The following is a 27,221-nucleotide window of genomic DNA, read 5'->3' as shown; positions in this document are numbered from 1 at the left end:
CCAATATAAGACATCAGTCCAGCCCTCCATGGTGATGCACTGATACACAGTTAACATTGCGAAGCCGAAATTATCAAAGTGAGTAATGCCACTGTTGGGCCCAGGCCAGCCTGACCTGCACTCGGTGCCATTTAGGGTGCAGTGACGACCATGGCCTGAATGGGCACAAGGTGCTGGCCATTCATCAGCCACAATATCTGTGTCAATAAAGAGGGGGGAGAGAGTGGGGGGGAGGGAAGAGGGTCGAGAGGGGGAGTGGGGGAGACAAAGAAAAACAATGAAGAAAGAGAGTTAATAAGGGAATGGCATTGATCAAACACCCGTCCAATGACTCCTTGTCCACCCGCCACCCCCCACTAACCACCCTTCCATCTACCCACCCTCCCACTGACCACCCCGTTCACCCACGCACCCACTGACCCACCGTTTGCCCTCCCACTGTCCATTATAAATCCCGCCTCATCAGCCCATGTACTGTGGTCTGTGTGTGTTGGCACCTTGCTCAAACTTTACCTGTGTGTGTGTATATTTATGTGTGTCTGAGTTCACACTGCACACTTGTGTGTCCATGCTGTCCACGCTATTCATAGTGTGCATGTGTACTCACATGGTATTCACGTTACTGCATGTGTTCAGGTTGTGCCTCTGTATCTCCACATCATATTCTAATGGTACGTGTGTGTTCATGCTGTTACTCTGTATGTTCACATTTCATCTGTATATTCACATCAGGTACGCATTGTCCATTTATGTGTCCAAACTGTATGTCAGTAAGCTTGTGTATGTGTGTTCACACATTCCGCGTGTGTGTGTGCGTGTGTTCACACATTCGGCGTGTGTGTGTGTACATGTGATCACACATTCCATTGTGTGTGTGTACACACATTCCGCGTGTACGTATGTGTGTGTCTGTGTACACAATCCGCGCGCGTGTGTGTACACATTACACAAAAGTGTGCGTGTGTGCATGTGTACATATTCCACGCACGTGTTAGTGTGTGTGTGTTTGTGTGTGTATACATTCCGCGCGTGTTCAGCCATTTCACGCACATGTGTATGTGTCTGTTCAGCCATTCCGCGTATGTGGGTGTGTGTGTGTGTACACATTCCGTGTGTGTGTATACACAAGTGTGTGTACAAACATTCTGTGCATGTGTGTGTATGTACACATTCCATGCGTGCATGTTCAGCCATCATGCGCAAGTGTGTATATGTGTGTGTTCAGCCATTCCGCATGTGGGTGCATGTGTGTGTTCAGGCATTGCGCGCGTGTCTCTGCATGTTCACACATTCCGTGTGTGTGTGCGTGTGTTCACACATTCCGCGCATGTTCACACATTCTGCGTGTGTGTGCACATATTTCGTGTGCGTGTATCTGTGTGTAATCACAGATTCCATGTGTGTGTGATCACACATTCCGCGCGCGTGTGATCACACATTCCACGTGTGTGAGAGATCACACATTCCGCGTGTGTGAGATCACATATTCCGCATGTGTGTGTTCACACATTCTGCGTGTCTGTGTTCACACATTCTGCACGTGTGTGTGTTCACAAATACTGTGCATGTGTATATTCACACATTCTGCGTGTGTGTGTTCACACATTCTGCGTGTGCGCCTGTTCACACATTCTGCATGTGTGTGTTCACGTATTCTGCATGTGTGTTCACACATCCTGTGTGTGTGTGTCTGTGTGTTCACACATTATGCGTGTGAGTTCACACCTTCTGCGTGTGTGTTCACATATTCTGTGTGTGTGTTCACATATTCTGTGTGTGTGTTCACATATTCTGTGTGTTCAAACATTCTGCATGTATGTGTGTTCAGACATTCTGCGTGTGTGTTCAGACATTCTGCCTGTGAGTGTTCATTCATTCTGCCTGTGTGTGTTGACACATTCTGCGTTTGCGTGTGTGTTCACACATTCTGCATGTGTGCATGTGTGTTCACACATTCTGTGTGGGTGCGTGTATGTTCACATATTCTGCGTGTGTGTGTATGTTCACATATTCTGCGCATGTGTGTGTGTTCACACATTCTGCATGTGTGTGCGTTCATAGAATGTGTGTGTGTGTTCACACATTCTGCGTGTCTGTGTGTTCACACATTGTGTGTGTGTTCACACATTTTGCGTATGTGTTCACACATTTTGCGTATGTGTTCACACATTCTGCGTGTGTGTGTTCACGCATTCTGCATGTGTGAGTGTGTGTGTGTTCGCACATTCTGCGTGTGTGTTTGTGTTCACACATTCTGCGTGCGTGTGTTCACACATTCTGCATGTGTGTGTGTGTTCACGCATCCTGCGTGTGTGTATTCAGACATTCTGCGTGTGTGTTCACATATTCTTCGTGTGTGCATGTTCACATGTTCTGCATGTGTGTGTGTGTTCACGCATCCTGCGTGTGTGTATTCAGACATTCTGCGTGTGTGTTCACATATTCTTCGTGTGTGCATGTTCACATGTTCTGCATGTGTGTGTTGACACATTCTGCGTGTGCGTGTGTTCACACATTCTGCCTGTGTGTGTTCACACATTCTGCGTGTGTGTGTCTTCACACATTCTCTGTGTGTGTGTGTTCACATGTTCTGCCTGTGTGTTCTCACACATTCTGCGTGCGTGTGTGTTCACACATTCTGCATGTGTGTGTGTGTTCACACATTCTGCATGTGTGTGTGTTCACACATTCTGCGTGCGTGTGTGTTCACACATTCTGCGTGCGTGTGTGTTCACACATTCTGCATGTGTGTGTGTTCACACATTCTGCATGTGTGTGTTCACACATTCTGCATGTGTGTGTTCGCACATTCTGCCTGGGTGTGTGCGTGTCTGTTCACACATTCTGCGTGTGTGATTTCCCACATTTTGCATGTGTGTGTGTTTTTGCACATATTCTGCCTGTGTGTGTTCACACATTCTGCATGCGTTTGTGTGTGTGTGTTCACACATTCTGCGTGCATGTCTGTTCACACATTCTGCCTGAGTGTGTGTGTGTCTGTTCCCACATTCTGCGTGTGTGTGTGTTTGTGCACACATTCTGTGTGTCTTCACACATTCTCCATGTGTGTGTTCACACAATCTGCATGTGTGTGTCTGCGTGTGTGTCCACACATTCTGCGTGTGTCCACACATTCTGCATTCTGCTTGTATGTGTGCGTGCATGTGTTCATACTTTCCGTGCATGTGATTGTTTCTGTGTTCACACATTCTGCGTTTGTGTTCACATATTCTGTGTGTGTTCAAACATTCTGCATGTATGTGTGTTCAGACATTCTGCGTGTGTGTTCACACATTCTGTGTGTGTGTCTCTTCACACATTCTGCGAGTGTGTGCTCAGACATTCTGCCTGTGTGTGTTCACACATTCTGCCTGTGTGTGTTCACACATTCTGCATGTGTACGTGTGTGTTCATACATTCTGCATGTGTGCATGTATGTTCACACATTCTGCATGTGTGTTTGTGTTCACACAGTCTGCATGTATGTTCACACATTCTGCGTGCGTGTGTTCCCACATTCTGCGCGTGTGTTCACCCATTCTGCATGTGTGTGTGTGTCTTGACACATTCTGCATGTATGTGTGTGTGTTTGTGTTCACACATTCTGCGTGTGTGTGTCTGTGCACACATTCTGCATATGTGTGTCTGTGTGTACACACATTCTGCGTGTGTGAGTTCACACATTCTGCGTGTGTATGTGTTTGTGCACACATTCTGCCTGTGTGTGTCTTCACACATTCTGCGTTTGTGTGTGTCCACACAATCTGCATGTGTGTCTGCGTGTGTGTCCACACATTCTGCATGTGTGTCCACACATTCTGCTTGTATGTGTGTGTGCATGTGTGTTCATACTTTCCATGCATGTGATTGTTTCTGTGTTCACATATTCTGCGTGTGTGTTTGTTCAAAAATACTGTGCGTATGTATTCACACATTCTGCGTGTGTTTGTGTTCACACATTCTGCGTGTGCGTGTTCACACATTCTGCGTGTGTTCACACATTCTGCGTGTGTTCACACATTCTGCGTGTGTTCACACATTCTGCGTGTGTGTGTTCACACAAGCTGCAAGTGTGTGTGTCCACACCTTCTGCTTGTGTGATTCCACACATTCTGCGTGTGTGTGTCCACACATTCTGCATCTGTGTGTCTGTGTTGGCACATTCTGCTTGTATGTGTGTGTGCATGTGTGTTCATACTTTCCGTGCATGTGATTGTTTCTGTGTTCACATATTCTGCGTGTGTGTTTGTTCAAAAATATTGTGCGTGTGTATTCACACATTCTGCATGTGTTTGTGTTCACACATTCTTCGTGTGCGTGTTCACACATTCTGCCTGTATGTTCACACATTCTGCGTGTGTTCACACATTCTGCATGTGTGCATGTGTGTGTTCACACATTCTGCAAGTGTGTGTGTCTGCGTGTGTGTCCACACATTCTGCATCTGTGTGTCTGTGTTGACACATTCTGCTTGTATGTGTGTGTGCATGTGTGTTCATACTTTCCGTGCATGTGATTGTTTCTGTGTTCACACATTCTGCGTTTGTGTTTGTTCACAAATACTATGCGTGTGTGTATTCACACATTCTGCATGTGTTTGTGTTCACACATTCTTCGTGTGTGTGTTCACACATTCTGCGTGTGTTCACACATTCTGCGTGTGTGCGTGTGTTCACACATTCTGCATGTGTGTGTTCACACATTCTGCGTGTGTGTTCACACATTCTGCGTGTGTGTTCACACATTCTGCGTGTGTGTTCACACGATCTGCGTGTGTTCACACAATCTGCGTGTCTGTGTTCACATATTCTGCATGTGTGTGTTCACAAATACTGTGCATGTGTATATTCACACATTCTGCGTGTGTGTGTTCACACATTCTGCATATGTGCCTGTTCACACATTCTGCATGTGTGTCTTCACGCATTCTGCATGTGTGTACCCATTCTGTATGTGTGTGTCTGTGTGTTTACACATTCTGCATCTGTGAGTTCACACATTCTGCGTGTGTGTTCACATATTCTGTGTGTGTTCAAACATTCTGCATGTATGTGTGTTCAGACATTCTGCGTGTGTGTGTGTTCACACATTCTGTGTGTGTCTGTTCACACATTCTGCGAGTGTGTGCTCAGACATTCTGCCTGTGTGTGTTCACACATTCTGCCTGTGTGTGTTCACACATTCTGCATGTGTACGTGTGTGTGTTCACACATTCTGCATGTGTGCATGTGTGTTCACACATTCTGTGTGGGTGCGTGTATGTTCACACAGTCTGCGTGTGTGTGTATGTTCACATATTCTGCGCATGTGTGTGTCCACACATTCTGCATGTGTATTTGTGTTCACACAGTCTGCATGTGTGTTCACACTTTCTGCGTAAGTGTTTGTTCACACATACTGCGTGTCCGCATGTGTGTTCACACATTCTGCGTGTGTGTGTTCCCACATTCTGCCTGAGTGTGTGCATGTCCGTTCACACATTCTGCATGTGTGTGTGTGTTTGTGCACACAATCTGCCTGTGGGGGAGTGTGTGTGTTCACACATTCTGCACGCGTGTCTGTTCACACATTCTGCCTGAGTGTGTGTGTGTCTGTTCCCACATTCTGCATGTGTGCGTGTATGTTCACACATTCTGCGTGTGTGCGTCTGTGTGTTCACAAATTCTGCATGTGTCACACATTCTGCATGTGTGTGTCACACATTCTGTGTGGGTGCGTGTATGTTCACACATTCTGCACGTGTGTGTATGTTCAACTATTGCAGAATGTGTGTGTGTGCGTGTTCACAGATTCTGCGTGTTTGTGTCTGTCTGTGTTCACACATTCTGCATGTGTGTGCGTTCACACAATCTGTCTGTGTGTGTTCACACATTCTGCGTGAGTGTGTGTGTGTTCACACATACTGCATTTGTGTGTTTTCACACATTGTGTGTGTGTGTTCACACATTCTACATGTGTGTGTTCACACATTCTGCGTGTGTGTGTGTTCCTACATTCTGCATGTGTGTGTGTCTGTGCACACATTCTGCGGGTGTGTGTTCACACATTCTGCAAGTGTGTGTTCACACATTCTGCAAGTGTGTGTTCACACATTCTGCATCTGTGTGTCTTGATACATTCTGTGTGTATGTGTGTATGTTTGTGTTCACACATTGAGTGTGTGTGTGTTCACACATTCTGTGAGTGTGTGTTTGTTCACACATTCTGCGTATGTGTGTCTGTGTTTTCACACTTTCTGCGTGCGTGTTCACACATTCTGCCTGTGTGTGCTTGTGCACACATTCTGTGTGTCTTCACACATTCTCCGTTTGTGTGTGTGTTCACACAATCTGCATGTGTGTGTCTGTGTGTGTCCACACATTCTGCGTGTGTGTCCACACATTCTGCATCTGTGTGTGTGTCTGTTGACACATTCTGCTTGTATGTGTGTGTGCATGTGTGTTCATACTTTCCGTGCATGTGATTGTTTCTATGTTCACACATTCTGTGTGTGTGTTTGTTCACAAATACTGTGCGTGTGTGTATTCACACATTCTGCGTGTGTTTGTGTTCACACATTCTTCGTGTGTGCGTGTGTGTTCACACATTTTGCATGTGTGCATGTGTTTTCACATATTCTGCATGTGTGCATGTATGTTCACACATTCTGCGTGTGTGTGTCTGTGTGTTCACACATTCTGCATGTGTGTTCACACATTCTGCGTGTGTTCACACAGTCTGCATGTGTGTGTGTTCACAAATACTGTGCATGCGTATATTCACACATTCTGCATGTGTGTTCACATATTCTGCATGCGTGTGTGTGTTCACACATTCTGCATGTGTGTGTGCTCACACAATCTGCGTGTCTGTGTTCACACATTCTGCGTGTCTGTGTTCACACATTCTGCAAGTGTGTGTTCACACATTCTGCAAGTGTGTGTTCACACATTCTGCGTGTGTGTGTTCACACATTCTGCATCTGTGTGTGTGTCTTGACACATTCTGCGTGTATGTGTGTGTGTTTGTGTTCACACATTCTGCCTGTGTGTGTGTCTGTTCACACATTCTGCACATGTGTGTGTGCTCCCACATTCTGCGTGTGTGCGTGTGTGTTCACACATTCTGCCTATGTTCATACATTCTGCATGTGTGTGCGTTCACACAATCTATGTGTGTGTTCACACGTTCCGCATGCATGTGTGTGTTCACACGCTTTGCATTTGTGTGTTCACACATTCTGCATGTGTGTGTTCACACATTCTGCGCGCGTGTGTTCACACATTCTGCACGTGTGCGTGTGTTCACACATTCTGCGTGTGTGTGTGTTTGTTCACACATTCTGCGTGTGTGTTCACACATTCTGCACGTGTGCGTGTGTTCACACATTCTGCGTGTGTGTGTGTTTGTTCACACATTCTGCGTGTGTGTTCACACATTCTGCACGTGTGCGTGTGTTCACACATTCTGCGTGTGTGCGTGTTCACACATGCTGCGTGTGTGTGTTCACACATGCTGCGTGTGTGCGTGTGTTCACACATTCTGCGTGTTCACACATGCTGCGTGTGTGCGTGTGTTCACACATGCTGCGTGTGTGTGTTCACACATGCTGCGTGTGTGTGTCTGCGAGTGCGTTCACACATTATGCATGTGTGTGTCTTGACACATTCGGCATGTGTGTGTTCTCACGTTCCGCGTGTGTGTTCACACGTTCCGCATGCATGTGTGTGTTCACACGCTTTGAATGTGTGCGCGCGCGCGCGCCTGTTCACACATCCTGCGCGCGCGCGCCTGTTCACACATCCTGCACGCGCGCGCCTGTTCAAACATCCTGCGCGCGTGCGCCTGTTCACACATTCTGCGTGTGTGTTCACACATTCTGCGTGTGTGTGTTTGTTCACACATTCTGTGTGTGCGCCTGTTCACACATTCTGCACGTGCGTGATCACACATTCTGCGTGTGTGTGTTCACACATTCCGCGTGTGTGTATGTGCGAGTGCGTTCACACATTATGCATGTGTGTGTCTTGACAATTTGGCATGTGTGTGTTCTCACGTTCCGCGTGTGTGTTCACACGTTCCGCATGCATGTGTGTTCACACGCTTTGAATGTGTGTGTGCGCGCGCGCGCGCCTGTTCACACATCCTGCGCGCGCGCGCGCCTGTTCACACATCCTGCGCAAGCGCGCGCCTGTTCACACATCCTGCGCGCACGCGCGCCTGTTCACACATCCTGCGCAAGCGCGCGCGCGTTCACATATTCTGCGTGTGTGTTCACACATTCTGCGTGTGTGTGTTTGTTCACACATTCTGCGTGTGTGTCTGTTCACACATTCTGCGTGTGTGTGATCACACATTCTGCACGTGTGTGATCACACATTCTGCACGTGTGTGATCACACATTCTGCACGTGTGTGATCACACATTCCACGTGTGCGTGTTCACACATTCCGCGTGTGTGCGTGTTCACACATTCCGCGTGTGTGCGTGTTCACACATTCCGCGTGTGTGCGTGTGTTCACACATTCCGCGTGTGTGCGTGTGTTCACACATTCCGCGTGTGTGCGTGTGTTCACACATTCCGCGTGTGTGCGTGTGTTCACACATTCTGCATGTGTGTTTGTGTGTGTATGTGTTTGTGTTCACACATTCTGCACGTGTGTTCACACATTTTGCATGTGTGCGTTTACACAATCCACGTTTGTGTGTGCACACATTTCGCACGTGCGTGTGCACACATTTCGCACGTGCGTGTGTGCACACATTTCTCACGTGCGTGTGTGCACACATTTCTCACGTGCGTGTGTGCACACATTTCTCACGTGCGTGTGTGTACACATTCCGCGTGCGTGTGTGTACACATTCCGCGTGCGTGTGTGTACACATTCCGCGTGCGTGTGTTCACACATTCCGCGTGCGTGTGTTCACACATTCCGCGTGCGTGCTTGTTCATACATTCCGCGTGCGTGTGTTCACACATTCTGCGTGCGTGTTCACACATTCCGCGTGCGTGTGTTCACACCTTCTGCATGCGTGTGTTCACACCTTCTGCATGCGTGTTCACACCTTCTTCATGCATGTGATCACACATTCTGCGTGTGTGTGTTTTCACACATTGTGTGTGTGTTTTTATACATTTTGCGTGTGTGCGTGTTCACACATTCTGTACGTGTTCGTGTGTTCACTCATTCCGCGTGTCTGTGTGTGCGTGCGTGTGCGTTCACACATTCCGTGCATGCATGCACGCGTGCTCACACATTCCGTGCGTGCGTCTTCACGCTGTCTGTTTGTGTGTTTACACTGTACCTGCATATTTTCACATTGTGGTCACACTGTCTGTCTGTGCATGTGTGTCCGTTCACGCTGTCCAGGCTTGCGCCCACACCCTGTTCACGCCGTCCAGGTGTGCATTCATACTATGTTTACGCTGTCCGGGTGTGAGTTCATGCTGTGTTCACGCCACACGGGTGTATGTTTACATTGTGTACACACTGCCCGGGTGCGTGTTCACACCGTCTGGGTGTGTGTCCGGCTATGTTCACGCTGTACCTGTGGCAGTGTAAAAACACGTTTTGTGCATTTTGCCCATGAACAGCTCCAATCCAATGATGGCGTAGATGATGATCATGAAGAGGACCAGCAGTGCGATGTGCAGCAAAGGGACCATGGCCTTGATGATCGAGTTCAGCACCACCTGTAAACCTGAACAGAGATCAATAAGTATTCAGCATGGTCCACCTCACAATCATCAGCCTCATTAACACTTCATCATATTCTTACAAATAGGACATGGTCACTGGGAGTCAGAAAGATCTTGCAGTTATAAAGCATCTCACAAAAAGCACTTTACAGTTAATGAAATAATCTTGAAGTGAGATCACTGTTCTAATGTTGGATACACAGCTCAAATATGCACACAGCAAAGTCCAAAAAATAGCAATGAAATAGTGACTAAATTATTTGTTTTCAGTTTGGTTGGCAGATAGGTGTGTGAACTGAAATCCTAATTCAGGGCTTCCCAAAGTCGTGAGCTCCAGGACAGCAATGACGGCAGTGGAGCTCGGACTGATTTTTGACAGCTGACAGGTTCCTTTAAATCCTTGCGTTTTTTTTGTTGTTGGTGGGTGTAACCTAATGGACTGTTCTCTGAGGCCTGGGGGTAATGTGGGGAAGGAGCAGAAACAGAAGGTAGTCATAAAGAATTTGCTAATTAAAGCAATAAATAGCGTCCTCTGCAGTCGTGAGAGTCCAGAAGTGTATGTTACTGACATGGTGCAAAGGATATATCAGAGCAACTGTAGGGGAACTTACAAAGGGAAGTGGAAAACCTTGTTGTTGTGATCCATATGGAAGAAAAGGGAAGATTCCTGCTAAGAAAATATCAGAAGTAAGGAACCAAGTTAAAAACAGGACTTCCCTGGTCGTAATCTCAGAATTTCTATCCATGTTATGTGAGAACTGGGGTAGGAGTAGGAAGATCAGGAAACCAAATGTCTGGTTGAAAGGCTGATATAGGAAGGAAGCAGGGGGCTTCAGGTTCTGGAAATGAAAGGGGGATCATTGCTAGACCAAGCAAGTCATAAATAACCAATGCACATTAGAGAACTAAACATAGGGAAACATCTAGACAATGGTGATCATAACATAATGGGACACTGGCACCTGTATTGGGATAAGGTGTTGAGATGGGTTCCACCTGAACTGGAATGGGATAAGTGTCCTAACAGAAAGGATGAATAGGGCTTATAGCTGGGATTTTGAACTAGTAAAATGAGGGGATGGACCTAATGAAAATAACAGACAAATGGAAAATAAAAGACATAAGGGATGAGAATAAAGGTCAGGCCAAGGTCAGGAGCAGGTAACAGTTAAGGAAGAAACAGAGTAATAAAACACATTCAACGTGTTAAAAGTAAAGTGAAGGGAATGATTGACAAAAATGAATTCTAATTGCTTGTTCATCAATGTACATGGCTTCAGAGACAAGACAGAGTAACTGGAGGCTGTAATTCTCAGCGAGGTATCAGATGTAGTCGGCATAACTGAACTAAAGAAGAGGCAGTAAAATACTCCGATGTATTTGGAAAGGAAAGGGAGGTATGAATAGGAGTGATGCAGCTACACTAATTCAAGGGAAATAAACGCTGGACTAGCCAGCAACTCCCACATCGCATGAATAAATAATTTTTTGAAAAATTAGATATAACATAATGGCAATAGTAGAAAGAAATATAACTAACAATAGAAAGAAAAAAATCCACATGGATTGAGAGAAAGGATAAGAAGGGATTGATCACAACAATTGGGATAATCTACAGATTAAGATAAGGGAAGAGAAAACAGTAAAAAGAAAGTAAGCACATTTTTAAAATGAGTAAAGGTTTCAACTACCACCAAATAAACTGGGGAGAAGAGATAGGGAAAGGGGTACATGGATTTGAAACCAGAGACGTATCACTGTTGGGTCTAGGAATGGGAAAAGAACCATTGTAACCAAAAGAACCAAGAATAGCGGAACAATAGACAAAAGCAATTATAACATAATATTTTAAGAAGTGATTGCTAAAGACATAAGACAGAGAAAAACCAAAGTAATAGTCTGGAGAAAAGCTAATTTTGAGGGGAAGAAAATGGAAGTATGAAAGATAAACTTGGGTAGAAAAAATTGACAAAGGGAGCTGCAGTGGGAAATATTTAAAATGCTTCACAAGAATACCAATATAAGAGAGTGCTGATTGGTTGGCAAGTGGACTGATTGGTAGAGGCATTGCCACAGAGAATGCACCAGTGATGGTGACTGACAGTTAATTGCCAAGCATTGTTTGAAATTTAAACCTGGCAGCTTGACCCTGATTGGTCAAGGCATTGCCCTGAGGAATGAGTCAGCTTGTTTAGCTGAAACAGGCGCAATATGTGTACATGTTCTTTCTGTCTGCAATCAACAGGGCCCTGTGTATTAATATATGTAGCTTCCAGTACACGCAAATGCACAATACTGCGAGCCCGACTGACAATCTTAAATTGGTTGTCAGCGTAATTGTTAGCACAACTGTAGATTATTTAGCATAAATTGTTGTTTTCCCCCTTTTATTTGTATTCTTGTAAAGTGTCCTGCTGAGTGCAAGACAAAAGCTTCGATGTGTCTCTTTTTTCAGTAATACCCAAGTTAAATTATTAGGGAATATAAAATGAAATAGTAACGTATTCTACAGCCACATAAACAACAAAAGAAAAATCAGGATAGAGTCACGAAGTACACATGATAAATTCACAGGTAACGACAGCGAACTGATAGACATATTGAATAGTTACTTTGCCTCAGTATTTACCAGAAAAACTAACAAGGTGCATATGCCATTAGAAAAAGAGGTCAAAAAAAAGGAATTTAAGTTAGAAAGTGAGGAGTGAATTGATAAACTAGTCACACTTTTAGAGAATGAAATCCATACATACAAAAGGAAATTTTGGAAGAGACAGCAGAGGTACTATTACACACACAAGAAAAATAATTCATAAAGGGAATAGTGCCATAGGACTGAGACAACTCATCCGATTCCTATATTTAAAAAGGGAGACGGAACAAGTCAGTGTTTAATATCAGTGGTAGGAAAGATAATGGAATCTTTACTCAAAGATGTAGTAGAAACCAACAATATAATAAGGGCTAGTGAGCCCAGATTTCAAAAACAAAGATCATACTTGACCAAATTCACTGATTTATTTGCAGCAACATAAAGGGCAGACAAGCAGAATGGAATAATGCAATTTATTTGGATTTTCAAAAGGCCTTCAACAAGGCACTGCATAGTAGACATAGCTAAGGTGGAGTTAGCATGGTGCAGGAGAGAGGGCTATAGATTCCTGGGGCATTGGGAGAGGTGGGACCTGCACAAGCCAGAAGGGTTTCAGCACATCAGGGGCAGGACCATTTTCAAGGCAGGAGGTTTGTCAGTGCTGTTGGAGAGGGTTTACACTAGCTCAGCAGAAGAATTGGAGCCTGAGCACAGATTCAGAAGGAAGAGAAGCAAAGCTGCAAATGGAAGGCAGGAAATTAGTAAGCAAGCATGGAAAGCAGAGAAAACAAAGGCTAGAAAATAGACAACAAAAGGAGCTGTTCAGTGATGAATGGTATACACTTCAAAGCAAAGTGTCCAGCTCTTATTGAAACATGGCTTAAAGAAGGAGGGATGGCAGCTCAACATTTTTGGTTACAGGGTTTTGTGATGAAAGTATAATAATTTTCATGATATTTTTCTGGTTTATTGTGAAGTAGGTTTATGGGCTAAGTATAGTGGGGTCTGTCTGTGTGATTTAATTACATTTGGAGTCAAGTAGATTGCAAGGTTGAAATCATCAAATAAAGCTAGGTGCTTGACATGCTAATGAGTAAACAGGGATGCTGGCTTAGCATGTAAGGTGTGAAGGGAATTTGCATTTTTAGATAAATGAAAGGATTTGGATTTTAGTCTGTTTACAACTAGCCAGATGAGCAAGGCTAAGGTGTGTGTTTATTTTTCCCAAAGGCTACTGATAATATTGGCAACATGAAAGTTTTTATATTATGAGGAAGATACAGTTTCAAAGACATATGGAACAATAGAATTTACACATTAAAAAGAGAGAAACATATATAAAGGAGAATGAAAGACTATGTGTCGAAAGGCCATTTAAGATCTAACAGGAGTGTGTGAAATAGCTTTAATGAAGCCTCCAGCCATTTGTGCATAAGTCTGTTATAAAACAAAACTGAAGTTGGGGAAAAGCCATTTGGAATTCCATTGTCACATGGGTATTCTGTTAACTTGCTGGTTCTGTTTTAAATCTAAAATCTATTTTGGACTGTTGCCCTAAAGGGGCTGTAACTGGGAATCAGGTTAATTAGGAATTTTAGGAGTTATTATAGTAGTAAGTAATTGTAGTCTTATTTATGTGCTTGAAACCTTTTATTTTGTTCATAAATATTTTAATTTAATTTTTAAAATCTCTAAAGGCCTTGGTGGACTCAGTACCTCTGAGTTCAGTGCACACATATTCTCGTAATAAATACAAATTGCAAAACCATTGTGATAGTGTAACCAAGTTTCCCTTATGGGTTTGGGTCCACCTGGCACACATCATCTGCCATGTCATAACAGTTTTCAAATGGGATAGAGAGGGGCTATAAAAAGTAGGGGAGGTCACAATTTTGGTTAAAGAAACAATCACAGCTGTGAGGAGGGATAAGATCCTACATGGAGCATCAAATGAGGCCATATGGGTTGAACTGAGGAACAGAAAAGGGGCAATCACACTGCTGGGGTTGTTCTATACAGGGAGATAGAAGAATAAATATGCAGACAAATCTCAAAGAAGTGCTGAAACAATTGAGCTGTAATAGTGGGGGGTTCAACTACCCTAATATTAACCGGAATAAATTCAGTATAGAGAATTCTTAAAATTCATTCAGGAGAACTATTTTAGCCAGTGCGCAGTAAGCCCAACAAGAGAGAGGGCAGTTCTGGGGCTAGTCTTAGGAAATGAAACTAGGCAGGTGGAAGAGGCAGTGTTTTAGTGTTAGTGATCAGAATTCAGTTAGATTTAGAGTAATTATGGAAAAGGATAATGATCGACCAGAAGGAAAAGTTTTAAATTGGGGAAAGGACAATTTTGCTAAGTTAAGATGTGATTTGGTAAAAATGGACTGGAAGCAGCTACTTGAAGGCAAATCAGTGTCAGAGCAGTGGGAGGTATTCAATGAGATAAAGAGGATTCAGAACAAATACGTTCCCATAAAGAAAAAGGGTGGGACTCCCAAATCTAGACCCAACACCGCATCCCACCCCACCCGCAAGATGACAAAAACATATTGAGTCGGATAAGGGAAAAAAAGGAAGCTTATGACAATGCCAAGAGCTCAAAACTCCAGAAAGCCGAGAGGAAAATGGAAAATGAAATTTAAAAAAGCAACTGGGGGGCATCAAAAAATATTGGCAAGTAAAATCAAGAAAAACTGAAAAGATAGTTTACAAATACATAGAGACGAAGAGGATAACTAAGGAAAGAATAGGGCCAATTACAGACTAAAAAGGTAACTTGTGTGTGGAGGCAGAAGGCATGGGCACATTTCTTAATGAATACTTTGTATTTATTTTCACAAAAGAAGCAACAATTGAGACTTTGTAGTTAAGGAGGAGCAGTGTGACATATTGGATGGAGTAAACATAGTGAGTAAAGAAATATTAAGGAGTTTAGCATCTTTGAAAGTGGATATCAGGCCTGGATCAAATATATCCTAGGCTGCTAAGAGAAACAAAGAAAAAGTAGTGGAGGTTCTGATTATCACTGTCCAATCCTCCCTGGCTAGAGGCGTGATGCCAGAGGACTGGAGGACAGCTAATATTATACCATTGCTTAAAATGTGAGGAAGGGATAGACCAAATAATTACGGGTCAGCCAGCCTGACCTTGAGGGTGGGAAATAACTAAAAAAAATTCTGAGGAACAGTGTAAATCAGCATTGAGAAAGGTATATATTAAGCAAGGACAGTCAGTATGGATCTCTGACAGAAAGGTCATGACTGCCAAACATGGCTGAATTTTTTTGAGGCAGTAACAAGGATGAAGATTTGATGTTGTCGACATGGGTTTTAATAAGGCTTTTGATAAAGTCCCAAATGGCAGACTAATCAGAAAAGTAAGAGCACATGGGATCTAAGCGCAAGTGGCAGTTTGGATTCAAAACTGGCCCAGACACAGGATGCAAAGTGTAATGGTCAGCGGGTATTTTTTTGACTGGAAGGCTGTTTTCAGTGAGGTTCACAAGGTTCTGGGTCCCTTGCTTTTCATAGAGAACAGTGCCTCTGTGAAGTTACACAGTAAGTAGAGTATTTGAAATTTTAGAAGGATATGAAGAAAGAAAGGGAGGTCGGGTACCTCTGTTATAAAGGACGATCAGTGCAGCAGTGAGAAATTATCTTGACTTGGTAGATCAGGGCATAACATCAGATATAGCAAAGGAAAGAATTGGGAGTAATTTATAGGCACCCTAACAGCAGCTACACAGCAGGACAGAGTATGAATCAAGAAATAACAGGGGCTACCAGGAAAAATACTGCAATAATCGTGGGCAGTTTTAATCTTCATATAGATTGGACAAATCAAATTGGCAAAGGTAGCCTTCAGAATAAGTTCATAGAATGTATTCAGGACAGCTTCTTCAAAAGATACACTCTGAAACCCACCAGGGAATAGGCCATATTAGACCTGGTAATGTGTAATTAAAGAAGTATAATAAATGATCCTCTGGGTAAGAGTGATCATAACATAAGAACATAAAGAAATAGGAGCAGGGTTAGGCCATTCAGCTCCTCAAGCCTGCCCCGCCATTCAATAAGATTATGGCTGATCTGCCCCAGGCCTCAACTCCTCTTTCATGCCAGCTCCTCATAACTATCAACTCCCCGATATTTCAAAAATCTATCTACCTCCTCTTTAAATACTTTCAGTGATCTGTCTCCACAAGTCTCTGAGGTAAAGAATTCCAGACATTCACTACCCTCTGAGAGAAGAAATTCCTTTGCATCTCAGTTTTAAATGAGTGCCCCCTTATTCTGTAACTATGTCCCCTAGATTGAGATTCCCCCACTAGTGGAAACATCATCTCAACATCTACCCTGTCAAGACCCCTCAGAACCTTGCATGTTTCAAAAAGATCAACCCTCATTCTTCCAAACTCTAATTAATAAAGGCCTAACCTGTTTAGCTGTTTTTGATAAGTCAACCCCTTCATCCCAGGAATCAGCCTAGTGAATCTCTTTTGAACTGCCTCCAATGCCAGTATATCCTTTCTTAAATACGAGGACTAAAACTGTACATGGTACTCCGAGTACGGCCTCACCAACACCCTGTACAGTTGTAACAAGACTTCCCTACTTTTAAACTCCAACGTCCTAGCAACACAGGCCAAAATTCCATTTGCTTTCTTAATTACTTACTGCACCTGCATGCTAACTTTGTGTTTCATGCACAAGAACACCCAGATCCCTCTGTGCTGCACTCCTTTGGAGTCTTTCTCCACTTAAATAATAGTCTGCCTTTTGATTCTTCCTACCAAAGTGCATGACCTCACACTTTCCTACATTAAACTCCATCTGCGAAGTTTTTGGCAACTCATTCAACCTATCTATATCCCTGTGCAGATTCCTTATGTCCTCCTCACAACATGTCCTCCCACCTATTTTTGTATAATCAGCAAATTTGGATACATTACACGCTGCCCCCTCCTCCAAGTCATTAATATAGATAGTAAATAATTGAGGCCCTAGGACTGATCCTTGTGGGATGGGATTTCATATTCAGTTTGACTATGAGAAATCTGGGTCTGAAATTAGTGTCTTAAAGTTAAACAAAGATATGAAGACAAAGTTGGCTAAAGTGGACTGGGAAAATATGTAAAAGGTAAGATGGTACATAAGCAGTGGCTAACATTTTAAGGAGATATTTCATAAGTCTTGTCAAAGATACATCCCATTGAGCAAGAAAGAAGCTATGAGCTCTTGGAATGGTTTTTGTGTCTTCTATTGTCTGTTTTTATAATTCTTGCTAGTTTTCTCACACTCCAGTATCTTTTTATTCAGTTGCCCTTTGCTGGTTTCTAAAATTTTCCCAATCTTCAGACTTACCACTAATTTTTGCAGCAATATACGCCTCTTCTTTCAAATTGATGCCATCTTTAACTTCCTTAGTTAGCCACAGATGTAAAAACAGACAATAAAAACTTTTACAGTATATAAAAATGAAAAGAGTAGCTAAAGTAAGTGTTAGCCCCTGAGAGGGTGAGACTGGGGAGTTAATAACAGGAAATAAAGAAATGTCAGAGACTTTGAACAAGTATTTCGTAATCGCCTTCACAGTAGAAGACACAAAAAGCATCCCAAGAATAGTAGAAAATCAAGAGGCAAAAGAGAGGCTGGAGCTTAAAACAATCACTGTCACTAGAGAAAAAGCGCTGGGAAAACTAATGGGGATTAAAGCTGATAAGTCACCTAGACCTGCTGGCCTGCATCCTAGGGTCCTAAAGGAAGTGGCTGCAGAGGTAGTGGAGGCTTTGGTTGTAACCTTCGAAAATTCCCTAGATTCTGGAAAGGTCCCAGTGGGCTGGAAAGCCACAAATGAAACAGCTCTATTCAAGAAAGAAGATAGACAGAAAGCAGGAAACTATAGGTCAGTTGGCCGAATCTTTGTCTTTGGGAAAACGCTGGAATCCATTATTAAGGAAGTAGTAGCAGGCTGCCTAGAAAATTGGAATACAATCAGGCAGAGCCAACATAATTTTGTGAAAGGGAAATTATGTTTGACAGATTTATTCAACTTCTTTTGAGGATATAACAAGCAGGGTGGATAAAGGAGAGCCAATAGATGTAATGTATTTGGATTTCCAAAAGACATTCAATAAGGTGTCACATAAAAGGTTACTGCACAAGATAAGAATTCATGGTGTTAGGGATAATATATCAGCAAGGATAGATGACTGGCTAACTAACAGGAAACAGAGAGTCAGGATAAATGGGTCATTTTCAAGTTAGCAAATTGTAACTAGTGGAGTGCCACAGGCATTTAGTATTAGAGTTTCAACTATTTACGATCTATATTACTGACTTGGATGAGTGTATGGTAGCCAAATTTGCTGACCATACAAAGATAAGTAGGAAAGCAAGTTGTGAGGAGAATACAACGGTCAGACTTTTCCAGCCCCTTCCATCGGCGGGATTGTCCATCCTGCCGAAGTCAATGGACTTATGAATGGCTCGCCGCATTTTCCGACACCTCCCCCCCCCCGCTGCGACGGAGCCAGAAAAATTCCACCACAAGAGTCTGTAAAAGGATATCACTAGGTTAAATGACTAGGCAAAGATGTGGAAGGTGGAGTATAATGTGGGAAAATATGAGGTTGTCCACTTTGTCGGGAAGGATAAAAAAAAAAGAACATTATTTAAATGGAGTGAGGCAGCAGATTGCTGCCATACAGAGGGATCTGGGTGTCCTTGTACAGGAATCAGAAAATTTTAGCACGCGGGTACAGCAAGAAATTAGGAAGGCAAATGGAATGTTGGCTTTTATTGTAAGTTTGTTGTTTATTGCTACAACTGTACAAGGCATTGGTGAGACTGCACCTGGGGTCCTTACTTAAGGAGACATATACTTAGAGTGGAAGCAGTTCAGAGAAGGTACACGAGGCTGATTTCTGGGATGAAGGCATTATCTTATGAGGAAAGGTTAAGCATGTTGGGCCTATACTCATTCAAATTTAGAATAAGAGGTGAGCTTATTAAAACATGTAAAGATTCTGAGCTGGTTTGACAAGATGGATGCTAAGAGGGTGTTTCCCCTTGTGGGGTATCATGAACTCGGGACTATATTCTCAAAAAAGGGGTCTCCCATTTAAGACGGAGATGAGGCGGAATTTCTTCTCTCAGGGGGTCGTTAATCTTTGGAATTTTCTTCCTCAGAGAGCAGTGGTGGCTGGGTCATTGAATATGTTCAAGACTGAGTTAGACAGATTTTTGATCTACCAGAGAGTTGAGGGTTATGGGGGGCAGACAGGAAAGTGCAGTTAAATCACAGTCAGATCAGCCAAAATCATATTGAATGGCGGAGCAGATTTAAGCAGCCAGATGGCCTACTTCTGCTCTTATTTCTTATGATCTTATGACCCATACCCTGATTAAACAGTCACTAAAATTACTTTTCTAGAAAAAAAGTGACTCTAATGCACTTACTGGGAACACCTGATACCAGACGTAGTGGTCTCAATACCCGGAATGCTCGAAGGGCCTTGACATCGAAGCCTGCGCTCTTCGCTGATGGACTGAGATGCTCCAGTGCTACAGTGCAGAGGCTGCCAGAGAAGGAACGAGTGCATCACTGAGGCTAATCGGCTACAAGAGTCAGACCATTGATACACATTCAATCAGCACAGTCTACCTAATATATGGAGGGAACACTTTACTCTCCGCTCCACTCCTCCCACTGCACTCACTCCCTGATTCGTCCCCCATAATCACTCCCTGCTCCCCCATCCCGTAATCACTCTCTGCTCCCCCATCCCGTAATCACTCCCTGCTCCACCATCCCGTAATCACTCCCTGCTCCCCCATCCCGTAATCACTCCCTGCTCCCCCATCCCGTAATCACTCCGTGATCCCCCATCCCATAATCACTCCCTGCTCCCCCATCCCGTAATCACTCCCTGCTCCCCCATCCCGTAATCACTCCCTGCTGCCCCCCTCCCACAATCACTACCTGCTTCCCCCTCCCACAATCACTCCCTGCTCCCCCCTCCCGCAATCACTCCCTGCTCCCCCCTCCCGCAATCAGTCCCTGCTCCCCCCTCCCGCAATCACTCCCTGCTCCCCCCTCCCGCAATCACTCCCTGCTCCCCCCTCCCGCAATCACTCCCTGCTCCCCCATCCCGTAATCACTCCCTGCTGCCCCCCTCCCACAATCACTACCTGCTTCCCCCTCCCACAATCACTCCCTGCTCCCCCCTCCCGCAAACACTCCCTGCTCCCCCCTCCCGCAATCACTCCCTGCTCCCCCCTCCCGCAATCAGTCCCTGCTCCCCCCTCCCGCAATCACTCCCTGCTCCCCCCTCCCGCAATCACTCCCTGCTCCCCCCTCCCGCAATCACTCCCTGCTCCCCCATCCCGTAATCACTCCCTGCTGCCCCCCTCCCACAATCACTACCTGCTTCCCCCTCCCACAATCACTCCCTGCTCCCCCCTCCCGCAAACACTCCCTGCTCCCCCCTCCCGCAATCACTCCCTGCTCCCCCCTCCCGCAATCACTCCCTGCTCCCCCCTCCCGCAATCACTCCCTGCTCCCCCTCCCACAATCACTCCCTGCTCCCCCCTCCCACAATCACTCCCTGCTTCCCCGTCCCACAATCACTCCCTACTTCCCCCATCCCGTAATCACTCCCTGCTCCCCACCAGATACACCTCCTCCTTCTTCCATCAAGCAGGCTGTTCAACATTTTTTCACCTCCTCTGCCATTCCTATCAATAAGGGCTCTATGATCTGAAGTGCTCCTTTATCTTTCCAATATCTAGACAAATGACAGAGTTCCAGGGACAGGAGCTGGAATCATCAGCAGACAACAGCTCCTGGATTGGGCTGGTTCAATCTGCTGGCACATGGCCCTCAGTCTTCAACCTGTTTGAAAGTCTGCTCATTGTCTGCAAGTTTCAGGGTCCAAAATCACAAGTGATCTTATGTACAGGACATATATGATTGAACAGTAAACAGAACCCAGTGAAATGTACATTACACTATTCTCAACTGTAACAGATAACACATCTGCTGACTGCTTTCCTCCTGAATGGGAACTTGTTGTAACCTCAATCTGACTAATCTCCCTTGTTAGCCCAGCACAGAAATCTCTTCACTCTGTAGCTCTGAGTGAATAGACTGTCTCAGCAAGAAACCATGCAAAACACAGGCTGGCCTCATTTGAAGGTAATACTCAGGAAACACTACATCTCTCAATGTAACATTAAATCAAACAGCTGTTTCAATACCGATAGAATAATCAAATTTTGAGAAGATGTGTGTGATTAAACAGAATAATCCCAGGCGATACATTTCTCAGAACCCATTCTACTAGTCGTGTTACCTCAAACAGACTGTCAGCACGTTCTTGGGGGAACATTATTATCTCAGAGCCAGAAGGTTGCAGGTTCAAGTCTCACTCCAGAGACTTGAGCACATAATCCAGGCCAATGCTCCAGTGTAGCGCTGAGGGAGTGCCCTACTGTAGGAAGTGTGCCCTCTCAGAGACATTGAGGCCCTGTCTGCCTTCTCAAGTGTTTTTTTTAAATTCCACAGTCATTACTGGAAAACAGGAGGGTAGTACTGCAGTGTGTCCTGGGGTCAATATTTATCCCTCAACTAACATCATCAAAACAGATTACCTGGGCATTATCTCACTGCTGTTTGTGGGATCTTGCTTTGCACAAACTGGCTGCCACATTTCCTACATTATGACAATAACTACATTTCAAAACTACTTCACTGGCTGTAAATTACCAGGTAAATGCTTTAATATAACCTGGTGAAGTTCTTTCCTGGCAACTTGCCTGGACTTAGCTGAACACTTCCCTGTTGAAAAATAGTTTGTATGCTGTTGAGTGTTCACCTCTTACACAGAATCTGAGTTAAAAAAAACTCTACACAGACAAAATGTATTTGTTTTGCTACAGTGAAGCAAGTCTGAATGTGTTAATTAAAACATCCCTGTGTGAACATACTGTAGGAATAAACAGACCATGCACTACTGACAAACATGGGGCATACCCGACAAAAACTATGACAAAATCCAGTATATTCCAGAAGTTTCGAAGATAGGCATCTGGGTGAAACAGGAATCCATACACGATGATTTTCAAAATCGCTTCAATTGTGAATATGATCAGGAAGATGTATTCAACCTTTTCCTACAAGAGAGAGAATGAGAAAGAGAGGCAGCTGGTGCTGAAATCCAGCCAATTCTTCAAAGAAGGTCTTTGATCATCTTTGATCCCCTTCGCCCCCATAACTGACTGCAGCAGTTCCCTTCCCGGACCTCAGCTGAACCCCAGTCGTAGTCTCCCCCCACCTCCCTATCCCAGGATGCAGTCTCCCCCACCTTCTCCCTAGCATAGGACACAGTCTCCCCCACCCTCTCCCTAGCCCCTCCCCAACACAGGATGCAGCCTTGACTCCCCTCCCCGCTCCCGAGCTCAGGACACAGTCTCCCCCACCCTCTCCCTCTCCCAGGACGCAGTCTCCCCCACCCTCTCCCTATCCCAGGACGCAGTCTCCCCTACCCTCTCCCTAGCCCAGGACGCAGACTCCCCTACCCTCTCCCTAGCCCAGGACGCAGTCTCCCCAGCCCAGGATGCAGTCTCCCCTCCCCTCTCCCTAGCCCAGGATGCGGTCTCCCCTCCCCTCTCCCTATCCCAGGATGCAGTCTCCCCGACCTCTCCCTATCCCAGGACGCAGTCTCCCCTCCCCTCTCCCTAGCTCAGGACGCAGTCTACTCTCCCCTCTCCCTAGCCCAGGACACAGTCTCTCCAACACTCTCCCTAGACCAGGATGCAGTTCCCCTCTCCAATCCTCTCCCTAGCCTAGGGTGCAGTCTCACCTCCCCAAGCAAGTGGGGAGTATTCCATCACACTCCTGACTTGTGCCTTGTAGATGATGGACAGGCTTTGGGGAGTTACTCGCCGCAGCATTCTGAGTCTCATCTACTTGGGCTAAGGCATGAATTACATCTGATGAAATCAAAACAAGCAGTGGAGATTCAGTGGGCAGGGTGGTACAGGTCAGAAAAGGGAAGGAATTACCACTGGTAGAACATCCCTCTTGAACCCATCAAAGGCAGACACAAGTCTGTACCATCTCTGCTTCATCCTAACAGGATAGGGAAGGGTTCATGAAAGCCAGGAATGATAGCATGAGGTGTAGTTTCTCAGCAAAATGCTGAAACAGAATGTAAACTCACTTCAACAGTCTATAGAACACACTGTCCATTGAGTAAGCTGAGTATCGGAGATAGCGCATGCCCAAGTCAGAGGTTGTGGGTTGAAGTACAACTCAGAAATGCCAACACAGAAGTAAGGCTGAATCACCAGGGCAGTAATGAGGGAGAGCAAAACATTGGAAATGCCTTGTTGCAGATCCAATGTTAAAATGTGACACTGCCAGCCTTCCCCAGGGGATATCAATGATCTAACAGCCAGTTTACAAAAGAAGACCACAGAATATCTCCAAAGTGTAGCCAAAGGGAGAGGGGTGTAAATACAATAGGGGTGGGAGGGGGGGCTGCGCAGTGTGGGATGGATACAATCACAAACCCAACAACCTCAGAAAACGCTGAGACTTCCTCCCCAAACCTTGTCTTCCAGTCGTGAGCTAAGAAAATCCTCCTGGCAGGAAGTGGGGAGATGACATTACTGTGGAGGAGGGAACCTTATCTGGCTTGGGAGGGAGAGTCAGTGAGTGCGCGGGTGGGGTGTATGTTAGAGCGGGGAAAGGCAGAAGTAGAGGGGTCGAGGGAAGGCGGCGGAGGGGAAAGGTGGTTGGGGGGGGGTGGTGGTGGAGGTGGGGGGGGAAGGTGGAGGAGGTGGGGAGGGGGTAAGATGGTCCGGTGGAGGGTGGCACAGTGGAGAGGGGAGGGGGGGGGAAGGTGGAGAGTGGAGAGAGGGTTTTTTTTAAGACCATTTTCTCTTCTGTGGAGAGATGGAAAGGGGGACTCGGAGAGTGTGGGATTGGGGTTAGGTGGCCTGGAATGAGGAAAGGGGGAGGGTGGCCTGAATTGGGGCAAAACAGGGATAATAATGCGATGGGAATGGAATTGGTGAGGTCGCCTCCCAGGTTCGGCCAGAGAATCGTAAGATAGGAGAGGCCATATCCTGTGCTCTGGGTGAGGTGTGGTCTACTCAACCCATGCCAGACAGTGAAAAACTTCACATCAGATGGAAACTTCAGTCAAAGGGGAAGTAGTAACACTGGGGTTTATCATCTGGTGTAAGCAGATAGAACTGGTTCCAGGTCAGGATACACTGTAATTTTTATATTGATTGTGTTTAATCATATGCAGCTAATGGACATTAACTGGTCATTCACTTGAATCCCGATAAATAGACACAGGCTAAAACCATGCTTGTTGAGTGAGGAGGTGAATGCTTGTAATGTGTAACTCTATAAATAAATATAAAACCGAGTGAAGATTGGCTCCAGTTCTATCCTTTACCAGTTAACTTTCCAGATTAAAACAGCCCAGAAAATAAACAGTAAAAACTGGGAAATAAGAATACTGATCTAAACTGGTCTTGTACGCCTTAAAATGGAACACCAGTAAAATTGGGAAATAAGAGTACTGGTCCGGGCTGTTTTGCCCTTCTGGGAAGGGAAGGGGTTGGGATGTGGTTGTGAAGACCCCTATAGGACTCCCCTAGTCTTTTGTTCCCATCGAGTTTTTTTGCACAGGTCCTCTCCTGGCCCAGGATGGTTAACTGAGATGCAGCAAATAGTCTGGAGCAGGATATGTGCCACAACCTTATCACTCCCCTACTCATACTCTAGATGTGTGTTCAGGACACACACACACACACACACACACAGCCTACTTACCAGCTTGAAATTCAAGGAATTGGTATCATCTTCTGGAAGCGGCAAGAACACAGCCAGGGCCACACAATTGGCAAAAATAGTAATCAGGATGATAATTTCGAAGGGTCTGTCAATGGTGTCAAGGACATCCCACTCATGCAACTAATAACATCCAGGGTCCCATCGAACACATCCAGGGCAGATATAAGCATAGGTTAAATACGGAGTAAATCTCCCTCTATACTGGCCCATCAAACAATCCCAGGGCAGGTACAACACGGGGTTAGATACAGAGTAAAGCTCCATCTACACTGTCCCATCCAACGCACCCAGCGCAGGTACAACATGGGTTAACTACAGAATAAAATTCCCTCCACATGGTCCCATTAAACACTCCCAGAGCACTTTGAAAAGTCATGATACAAATTCCCTGTACATTCTCCCAACAAAAGCTTCTTCTACATTGTTCCATCAAACACTACATGTTAGACACAGAGGAATGCTCTCTCTACACTGTCCCATCAAACACATGTGAGGGAGATGCTCCATAATAATATATAATATTAATTCTATATTGATTGTCTTTAGTTACACAGTGTTGCGATCCTGGTTAGGGATCATTAACGTTTAAAGAAGAAATCCAAACAACCAGCAATTAACCAACTGAACTAGCTACACCACAAGATTTCACACTTTTAACAAAAGCAAACTTTATTGCCCATCAAAAAGAATTGAAGTACAATTAACTTATCACTATAGCTTATAAACAATTATGCTATAAACTCAGTTCTACTTTTTACTCCTGCAAAGTTTCTTTATTTTACAAAATCTTGAAGGTTTATTCACTTTTCCTGCTTTCTGGAATTCACTCAGATTTCTCTTCAGCGTTTTAACTATTTGCCAATGTACAAGATTTCATGGAGGTTCTTCCTTTAGCTTTTGGCTAAGTGACCCCCCAATTTCTTTACTGACCTCATGACTCCGGATTCCACAGCTCAAGGACAGGTCTCCCTGAGGCTCCTGCACAGTGGCTTCAAACATCAGAAACCACCCTTCGTTTCTAATCGCCCGCTGCTATGGTTTCAAACTGCAACCAAGCTGATTACTACCAGAACTCCAACTGCAACAAGGTTAACAGCCTTTCACTGAGAGGATTACTATAGATTTCTTCCTATAGCTTCCAACTAAACAAATATTCCAGTCGTTTTTCTCCTTTCCAACTTTGGCTTATGCTGACTGACCTGCTCCCACTCGCATGCTACATTATGGATGACAGATCTAGTATTTACTCTACTTCAGATATATGTCTGGCTTATCTCTCGACTTCCAAGGAGCTGCAAACAATATAAGACCCAAAGCTGACAAACTCTCTTAGCTGATTTTCCAAACATTAACCAGTCTTACCTGCTGACTATATCTTATCTGAATTCACAGAGATAAACTCAAAAACAAAGAATCTCACAAAGCTCCACCCATGGCAATTTGACATACACAACCTGTTCCCAGGTAGGAATGTAAATTAACTACCTTTTAATTCCAAAGCTTTCCTTCATTCTGGGAAACCACATAAATAACATATCCTTTACTGGAATAACTACAAGCATCACGTCTCCAGTCCTTTAGCTAAGTAAGCAGTTGTTTATGATCTTGCGACTCTAGCTGTTAACTTCTTAAATCAACATGGCCCCAACTTCACAAGTCTCATAAACTTCAAGCTTGTTTGAACTGCATTTACTTCAGGATTGCTTTTACCAGTTTCTCAGCCAGATACCCTCATTTTCTACAGTTAAACCTTTAATTTTTAAAACTCAGTTTTACTCGAAAACAGGTGAATTATGATGGAGATAATGCCCACCACCTGTTGTTGTGAATAACTGGGGATTGTATATAATTAAGAACAAACTGTGGTTTATGGGTGAATAGGTGTCTGTTTGTAAGTGTATCTCTGTAAATAAATGCTTAAAAAAGCTTGTAAAGTTTGGCTCCACCACCTTCACCTGAAATACAAAATGGCAGCAGGGGATCGCTGCATAAAAATGAAGGATGGAGACTCAGAAAATACTTTTCAGACAGAAAACTATAATCCATTGACGAGTTCAGAGAAATGTGTGA

At 44.5% G+C, this 27,221-nt stretch overlaps 1 protein-coding gene across 1 annotated transcript; it reads right to left on the bottom strand.

The window, feature by feature from the left end:
• Nucleotides 1-25,271, bottom strand: LOC144677075 (voltage-dependent L-type calcium channel subunit alpha-1D-like; the record flags this gene model as incomplete). Its single annotated transcript, XM_078537337.1, has 5 exons — nucleotides 1-197; nucleotides 9,529-9,681; nucleotides 19,736-19,854; nucleotides 22,311-22,450; nucleotides 25,131-25,271. Coding segments are annotated over 5 exons (750 nt in total), but the record flags the coding sequence as incomplete, so codon positions are not given.
• Between the last annotated feature and the right edge of the window lie 1,950 nt (nucleotides 25,272-27,221).

The sequence above is a fragment of the Cetorhinus maximus genome, unplaced genomic scaffold (assembly GCF_964194155.1).
Source record: "Cetorhinus maximus unplaced genomic scaffold, sCetMax3.hap1.1 HAP1_SCAFFOLD_2214, whole genome shotgun sequence".
NCBI lineage: Eukaryota > Metazoa > Chordata > Chondrichthyes > Lamniformes > Cetorhinidae > Cetorhinus > Cetorhinus maximus.
Note: the sequence above shows the minus strand (reverse complement) of the source record. Positions and strands in the feature narration are given on the sequence as shown.